This window comes from Colius striatus, chromosome 26, assembly GCF_028858725.1.
Source record: "Colius striatus isolate bColStr4 chromosome 26, bColStr4.1.hap1, whole genome shotgun sequence".
Classification (NCBI taxonomy): Eukaryota; Metazoa; Chordata; class Aves; order Coliiformes; family Coliidae; genus Colius; species Colius striatus.
In genome coordinates this window covers 2,583,297-2,591,974 of record NC_084784.1, presented here as the reverse complement: position 1 = coordinate 2,591,974, position 8,678 = coordinate 2,583,297, and the positions used below count along the sequence as shown (strand labels likewise).

General features: G+C 63.0%; 1 protein-coding gene across 1 annotated transcript; it reads right to left on the bottom strand.

Annotated features, from left to right (window-relative positions):
• Nucleotides 1-2,174: 2,174 nt before the first annotated feature.
• Nucleotides 2,175-8,634, bottom strand: NCKAP1L (NCK associated protein 1 like; the record flags this gene model as incomplete). The annotated part of the gene is made up of 13 exons (XM_062015549.1): nt 2,175-3,295; nt 4,472-4,561; nt 4,677-4,786; nt 5,064-5,180; nt 5,273-5,366; nt 5,483-5,563; nt 5,677-5,759; nt 5,831-5,924; nt 6,049-6,146; nt 6,252-6,382; nt 7,497-7,715; nt 7,812-7,943; nt 8,483-8,634. Coding segments are annotated over 13 exons (1,527 nt in total), but the record flags the coding sequence as incomplete, so codon positions are not given.
• Between the last annotated feature and the right edge of the window lie 44 nt (nt 8,635-8,678).

The following is an 8,678-nucleotide window of genomic DNA, read 5'->3' as shown; positions in this document are numbered from 1 at the left end:
ACCCCCTCCGTGGGTTTCGGGTGGGGGGAGACCCTCCGGGTCCTCCCGTGGGGAAGGAGGTGCCCAAGACCCCCCCTAAGGGTGATGTGACAGGAACCCCCAAGACCCTTGTGGGGAGACCTCCCCCCCCCATCCAAGACCCCTATAGGTGGGTCCCCGAGGATGGTTTTGGGGAGAGGTGTCGGGTCAGGGGTTATGGGGGGAGAAGGGGGGGCTGCACGTGCCCTGGGACCCCTCGTGGGGTTATGGGGGTGTCCCTGAGTTTGGCAGCTCGAGAAGGGGATCAGACTCCTCAGCCCGAGGTTTGGGGGGGGGTCACCGCGACCCCCACCTCTCCACCCCCAGCCCCATCCCTGCTGTGACCTGCCCCACTCATCACATGTCACCAGGGACCACTTACCGTAGGACCCACCCCCAAACCCAGCAAGGGGGGGCTGCTGATGCCTACTGGGGCATCACCCCCCGAACTGGGGGGGTTGGTCCATGGTGGGGGGGTGGGTAGGAGCAACCTGGGACTCAAAGGGGGCTCCTGGACACCCCCAAATCCCACCAGAACACCTCGGGGTGCCATGGCTGGAACTGAAGGTTTGGGGGGAGCTTTGGTATATGGTGGAGGGGGGGATCTGGGGGGGGTCTCAGTGAGGTTTGGGGGGGTACAGCAGCCCCCACACAGCCTCTCCCAGCACGTGAGCTGCAGCCCCCGGGAATATTAATCAGCCCCTTACGTAAGGCTGTAGGTGTGAGCAGCACCCACCAGCACAGCACCCGCGCCAGGGACGGGGTGGGGGGGACAGGTAAAGACCCCCCCTCACTGTGGGACCATCCCCTGAGCCCCTCCCCACCTCACCTCACCATCCCCAAGGGCTCAGCCTGCTCTGTGCCCACCCCCACCCCACCACCACCATCCCAGTCGCCTCCCAGCTTGTTGGCACCCATGGGTGCTGCCTCCCCCCCCTCCCCTCCCCTCCCCTCCCCTGGGGCTTTGGTGGGGTGTGGGGGGAACCCACGAGCCCCCCCTCACACACACCTATAGTGGGGGGTCAGCAGGGTGGGCTGCCAACCCTGCCACTGGCTCCTCCACGTCTGAAGCTCCCCAAACTTTACCTGGGAGCCAAAGGAGGGAGAGGGGGTGGGATCTGACTTTTTGGGGGGGTCGTTTGAACCCCCCAGCTTGGAGAAAGCGATGGAAGGAGGGGGAAGGGGGAGAAAGGAGAGAGAGAGAGAGACCGTGGGTTGAGACACGCGAGACAAAAGCTCTCGGGGCTGCTCCACGTCGTGATTGATGAGCGCGAAAATAGACTCGAGCAGGTTCGGGGCGGCAATTCCAGGGAGCTCAACCCCACCCAGGAGGGGGTTTGGGCAGGGAGGGGGGGACAGAGCAGCTCTTCCCTGTGGCAGCTTGTTCTCGCCTCCCCTTGCCCTCTCCCGGGGGAATTAACGGAGCAATTAAGAGCCGATCGCACGTTGGTTTCGCTTCGGCAACCGGGACCTGGCGCTCGGCTGCTTCCGTCAGCGGGATGTGCCCAGGGCTTTGGGGGGGCTTTAGGGATGATGGGGGGTGGGGGGGGCTCTGGGGGTGAGAGGGGGCTCTGGGGGTGAAAGGGGGTGATGGGGGGCTCTGGGGATGAAGGGGAAGCTCTGGGGGTGAAAGAGGGTGATGGGGGGCTCTAGGGATGAAGGGGGGGCTCTGGGGATGAGGGGAGGGTCTGAGGATGAGAGAGGGCTCTGGGGGTGAAAGGGGGTGATGGGGATGATGAGGGGCTCTAGGGATGAAGGGGGGGCTCTGGGGATGAGGGGAGGGTCTGGGGGTGAAAGGGGGTGATGGGGATGATGGGGGGCTCTGGGGATGAAGGGGGGCTCTGGGGATGAGGGAAGGGTCTGGGGGTGAAAGGGGGTGATGGGGATGAGAGGGGCCTCTGGGGGTGAAGGGGGAATCTCTGAGGATGAATGGGGGGCTCTGGGGATGAGGGGAGCGTCTGGGGGTGAAAGGGGGGACTCTAAGGATGAATGGGGGGCTCTGGGGATGAAGGGGAAGCTCTGGGGGTGAAAGGGGGTGATGGGGATGATGGGGGGCTCTGGGGATGAAGGGGGGGCTCTGGAGATGAGGGGAGGGTCTGGGGGTGAAAGGGGGTGATGGGGATGATGGGGGAGCTCTGGGGGTGAAAGGGGGGACTCTAAGGATGAATGGGGGGCTCTGGGGATGAAGGGGAAGCTCTGGGGGTGAAAGGGGGTGATGGGGATGATGGGGGGCTCTGGGGATGAAGGGGGGGCTCTGGGGGTGAAGAGGTGGTGAAGAGGGGCTCTGGGGGTGAAGGGGGTCTCTGGGGGTGAAGGGGAGGATGAGGGGAGGCTCTAGGGATGAAGAGGGGGCTCTGGAGGTGAAGGGGTGGTTTCTGGGGGTGAAGAGGGGATGAAGAGGGGGCTCTGGGGGTGAAGGAGTGGTCTCTGGGGGTGAAGAGGGGGCTCTGGGGGTGAAGAGGGGATGAAGAGGGGTCTCTGGGGGTGAAGGGGGGTCTCTGGGGATGAAGGGGGGCTCTGGGGATGAAGGGGGGTCTCTGGGGATGAAGGGGGGGGCTCACAGCCACGGTGGTCACCGTCCCTCCCCCTCCCCACTCCCGCCACGGCCGGTGACTCATCCCGGAGCTGCCGGCCGTGAGCTGAATGGCAACGGCTGCCCTGACGCCTCCTTCCCTCGCCCCATTAATTTTCCCCCAAGATGCTGCACGAGAGGAAAAATAAACACCCAGAGAGGAGGGGAAAGAAAAGGAGAGGGGGGGAAGAAACGTGACTTGGGCAGCCGAGGGGAAACTGAGGCACGGGGCTGGTTGGGGAGCATCAGCACCACAAGCAAGCTGCGGGGAGAGCTCCGGTGCCTTTGTGTCACAACCTTCCTGCACCCCCAAAACACCCCTAAAGTGGGGGGGCAATTTCTACTGGAGAGATGGTGCTGAGCACCCACTTTGGGGTGCTGAGGCTGAGAGCACCCCGGCTGGGATGATGCTGCAGATGCGGGAGGGAGAGGAGGAGGGGGGGAAAGTGGCTTTAATGAAGGTGGCTCTGGGGACAGTTGGGGACGTGGCGGTGGCACCGGGCAGTGGGGGGAGGGTTTGGGGGTGGGGATGGGGTTTGGGAGCGGTTGGAGGTTGGGGAGGGGGCTGGGGGGGGCTGGTCAGTGCGAGGGGACCCTGCTGAGGAGGTTGTCCCTGCACACCTCGCGGTAGGCGTTGCGGAGCAGCACGTAGGGGAAGCAGCTCTCCAGCATGTCCACGGTCAGGAAGGACGATTCAGCCACGATCTGAGGGGAGGTGACATCAATGACAACCCCCCCTTGCCTCGCTTTGCCCCCCCTTTCCCCAGCACCCCCCAACCCAGCCCCATGGCAAGGGCTGGCTGTTCCCTCCTCAACGCGCCCCAGCTCCGGAGGGAAACATTTGCATTTCAATTGCTTCTGGTGGAATTGCTCCCTGAGTATCAACCCCCGGGGAAAAGGGGGGCTCAGACCCCCACCCGGCCGGCTCAGCCCCTCCCCGAGGGCAGGGGAGGCTGGATCCATCCCCCACCCCCCCAGACACAAAGTGGAGCTGGACAAGGGCTGAGCCCACCCAGATCTTTGGGCTGGAGGAGCCTGGATGGAGCTGGAGGAGCCTGGCTGGAGCTGGAGCTCAGCAGACACAGAGCTGGAGCTCAGCAGACATGGAGTTGGGGTGTTGCCACCCCGGAGAACCCCAAAACTCCCCCAGAGCACCCCAAAACCCATCTAGGAGCAGCCTGGGGTTCACCCAGCAGCACCCAGACCTTTGGGCTGGAGGAGCCTGGATGGAGCTGGAGCTCAGCAGACACAGAGCTGGAGCTCAGCAGACATGGAGTTGGGGTGTTGCCACCCTGGAGAACCCCAAAACACCCCCAGAGCACCCCAAAACCCATCTAGGAGCAGCCTGGGGTTCACCCAGCAGCACCCAGACCTTTGGGCTGGAGGAGTCTGGATGGAGCTGAAGCTCAGCAGACACAGAGCTAGAGCTCAGCAGCTCCAGCTGCAGGAGTTGGGGTGTTGCCACCCTGGAGAACCCCAAAACTCCCCCAGAGCACCCCAAAACTCGTGCAGGAGCAGCCTGGGGTTCAGCCAGCAGCATCCTCACAGCCCACCCAGCAGCACCCAGACCTTTGGGCTGGAGGAGCCTGGATGGACAAGGAGGAGCCTGGATGGAGCTGGAGCTCAGCACACATGGAGTTGGGGTGTTACCACCCTGGAGAACCCCAAAACTCCCCCAAAGCACCCCAAAACCCATCCTGAAGCAGCCTGGGGTTCACTCAGCAGCACCCAGACCTTTGGGTTGGAGGAGCCTGGATGGAGCTGAAGCTCAGCAGACACAGAGCTGAGGTCTTCCTAGCCAAGAGAACTCCAAAACTCAGCCAGAGCACCCCAAAACCCACCCAGCAGCACCCCCACAGCCCACCCAAGCAGCCCCCTCACCAGCTGCATGAGCAGGGAGACAGAGTCCCTGTTCCTGGCCCTCAGCTTGTCCGTCTCCTGGCCCAGCTGCAGGAGGCTGATGGAAGCCAGCTGAGGGAGAGGAGAGTGGTCAGCACTGGGGCTAGTGACCACCCCAAGGTTGGTGGCCACCCCTGGGGACAATGACCAGCCCAGGGATGTGCCCACCCCCTTCAGCCAGTCTCACCAGCAGGAATTCCTTGAGGTGGGTCTCGATGTTCTTGTTGTGGACGGTGAAGAGGGCGGCTGACACGTGGATGATGGCCTTGGCCAGGCAGTGGATGTTGTTGCTGTAGCCTGGAGGCACAGTGGGGGGGAATTTGGGGACATAGAAGGGTTGGGGACAGCACAGGGGGCTCTGCTGTGCCCACCTCCTTTGCTTTGCAGCCCTGGGGTCCCAACCCCACCAAGGCTGGGGTCCCAGTGTCCCCATCACCCCCCGGCTGTAGGGATGACCTTGAAGGGGAGAAGGGAGGGGTCCCCAGTAGACACAAGGTGTGACAGTGGGGCACTGAGGGGTCAGGGTGATGGGGACAAGGGGACAAAGCCACCAGGGCCATGGCTGAAGCCTCACCCTCCACCTCAGTGTTGTAGATGGACGCTGGGTCAGAGGCCAACAAGGGCAGGGAGACGGCTACGAAGACCAGGAGCAAGCAAGCCACCTTGTAATCCTCCTCTGGGGATGAACCATCTGCCAGGGAGGGAGGTGACACTAGAGAGGTCACAAGGGAGGTGACATGGGGTGAGGGAAGGTGACAGGGTGATGGATCAGAGGGACAGAACCTGTTTTGCCACCAGCCAGGACGTTGACCAGCGCGGGGTCGACCTCGCAGGGGATCCCTGCGGCTGAGGCCAACTCAAAGATGCTCAGGGTGACCTGGGGACAAGGGGACAGGCAGCTTCAGGGCTGGGGCCACGGGGTGTGATGCCACATGGTGTCAAGGACAGGTTCCAAACGCTGGAGGGAGCAGCCTGCCCCCTCTCTGTGCCCACCTGGATGTCGGTGTCGGGGGTGACGGCGTCGGTCAGACACTCGATGGGGCCCATCAGGAAGGGGCAGTGGGAGGAGAAGACCTGCAGAGAGAAGGTGGATCCTCAGGGACTGGGCTGGGGGGAGCTCCTTGGGCCTGTGGGTGGCTGGTGGTCTCCATGGGGTTGAGGGAGGGGGTCTTCTGGAGGGCACCCACCTCCCTCAGGCCCTGCTGGGCCATGGCACGGAAGCTCAGGATCTCCCCGATGATGGTCATGCGCTTCAGGAGGTTTTCAGCAGCTGTGGGAGCAAAGAGCTCAGCAGGGACCCCCCACTTTGTCCCTCCTCAGTGCCCCCCAACCCATACTCACATGTCAACCTGGGCAGCAGAGCCACCATCTGCTCAGGTTTGCTGGCACTGGAGCGCAGCTGGACCAGAGTGTCCATGTTCTCGTTGACCAGTTTCTGTGAGGGAACATGGAGCTGGTGGCACTGGGGAGGGGGCAGCAAGCCCAAAGGAAGGGTAGGGAGGGTTGGGGGTGGGCTTCAGGGTGGCAGCTGGTCTTGTTCCTCTGGCCACAAGCCCTACCTTGAGCTCAGTGACCTGTGAGCCCACGTGCCACATGAGGTTGTCGCTCAGGAACTTCATGCCATAGGGCCCGATGAGCTCAGCCAGTGCCCTCATCTCTGGGAGGAGATGGATGGGGACAACACAAGGATGGGGACATCAGCATGGGCAGGAGGTGACATTTCCCCCCCTACTCCCTCTCCTCTCCCCTGCACATCCCTCACCTGAGACATCAGTGAACTCAGCAGCACTGAAGGTGGGTTCCCCCTCCCGTGGCACCGTGGTGAAGGCTTGAAGGGCTGGAGCCAGGATGATGGCTCCTGTGCTGGCCTGTCTCAGCAAGGCCTCCAGGTACCTGCACACACAGGGGTCAGAGGCCACTGGGAGCAAGGTTGGGGATGATGCTGAAGTGGCTGCTACCCCAGAGGCTGTGCTGTCATTCAGGCAGGCTGCAGGGCTGGGCAGAGAGGAATCTGATGACATTCAGCAAGGGCAAGTGGAGAGTGATGCATCTGGGGAAGAGCAACCCCAGGGAGCAGCACAGGCTGGGGAATGGACTCTGAGAGAGCAGTGCAGGGGAAAGGGAGCTGGGGGTGCTGGTGGGCAGCAGGATGAGCCTCAGACAGCAACGTGCCCTTGTGGCCAAGAGGCCAATGGCAGCCTGGGCTGGGGCAGAAGGGCTGTGGGTAAGTCAGACTGATTCTGCTGCCCCTGGTGAGAGCACATCTGGGGTGTTGTGGCCAGCTCTGGGCCCCTCAGCTGCAGAAGGACAGCGAGCTGCTGGAGAGAGCTCAGCACAGGGCACAGAGATGCTGCAGTGGAGCATCTGCCTTGTGCTGAAAGGCTGAGGGAGCTGGGGCTCTGCAGCTTGGAGAAGAGGAGCCTGAGGGCTGAGCTCAGTCATGTTCACAAGTGGCAGGAGGCTGGAGCCAGGCTGTGCTCAGGGATGGCCAATGATGGGACAAGGGGCAACGGGCACAAGCTGCAACATCAGAGGTTCCAGAGACACACAAGGCAGAATCTGTTCCCTGCTGAGCTGAGGGAGCACTGGCAGGGGCTGCCCAGATGGGCTGTGGAGCCTCCTGCTCTGGAGACATCCCAAACCCACCTTGGCCTCATTCCTGTGCCCCCTGAGCATGAGGAACCTGCTTGAGGGGGCTGGAGGAGCTCTGGAGGTTCCTTCCCACCCCCATCCCTGTGTGATTCTCTGGTTGCACTGGCACAGGAGGAGAAACTCCTGGCAGGGGCTGCCCAGATGGGCTGTGGAGGCTCCTGCTCTGGAGACATCCCAACCCCAGCTGGATGAGTCCCTGTGTGCCCTGCTCTGGGTGCTGCTGCTCTGGCAGGGGGCTGCTCTGGATGAGCTTCCCAGCTCCCTCCCAGCCCTTGTGACCCTGTGCCTGTGACACACACACACAGAGCTCTGCTCCCACCCTGCCCCGTGGCTCTGGGAGCTCTGTGGCACTCACCAGTTGGTGTAGATGGTGGTGAGGGTTTGGTGGCCGGTGGCATCTCGGGGCTGTGTCTGCTGCAGGAGGACGCTGCGCAGGATTCGCCCCGTGTCCAGCCCCAGCAGCTGCCCCAGGGACTGGATGAAGCCCATGTAGGCGCTGAGCCCCACCAGCACCTCCGAGGGCCTGGCAACCTCCTGTGTGGTCTGGCTGTAACCTGCCATGGCCACGATGGCTCTGTGAGGAGAGGAGAAAGGGGGGGTTTGTCCACAGGAGCCACAGCAACCCTCATGCCACCAGTGGCACATCCCATGGCCTCATCCTGCTCCCTACTTGCTGAGCCGTGTCTCCAGGTGGCTGCTGAGGTACTCAGCCGGTGTCACCGTGTGCTCGAAGACGCTGAGGTTGGGCACGTGGTTGAGGCTCAGGGACAGCTCAGCCAGGGTCAGGTGGAGCTTGTCCATGCTGGGGTGAGGGTATGGCACCATCAGCCATGCCACAGCCCCATGGGGATCACCCCATGGTCCCACCAGGCTCAGGATGGGGGTATGGCCACTGTTAGCCATGCCACAGCTACATGGGGATCACCCCATGGTCCCACAGGCTCAGGATGGGGGTATGGCCACCATTAGCCATGCCACAGCCCCATGGGGATCACTCTGTGGTCCCACAGGCTCAGGATGGGGGTATGGCCACCGTTAGCCATGCCACAGCCACATGGGGATCACCCCATGGTCCCACCAGGCTCAGGATGGGGGTATGGCCACTGTTAGCCACATCCACAGCCCCATGGAGATCACCCCATGGTCCCACCAGGCCCAGAAGGAGGTATGGCCACCATTAGCCATGCCACAGCCACCATTAGCCATGCCACAGCCCCATGGGGATCACCCCACGGTCCCACCAGGCCCAGGCTTCATAGGCCACTTCCATGGCCACTTCCATGGGCCACCACTTGCCCCCAGCCCCCTGCCCAGCCCTTGCCAGCCCCAGGTGGGTCTCACTTGGTGGTCAGGGTCCGGTCCCTCCTCTGGCTCTCAGCCCCTGGCTTGTCCCTCTCAGCTTCTCCCTTCTTGGATGGCTGCTTCTGGCTCTTCTTGCTCTTGGCTTTGCTGACAGTGGAGGCACAGTGCTTGGGCAGAAGCTGTTGGCCACGGGGTTACCACCAGCTGTGGCACTGAGGGCAACCCAACCATGGCC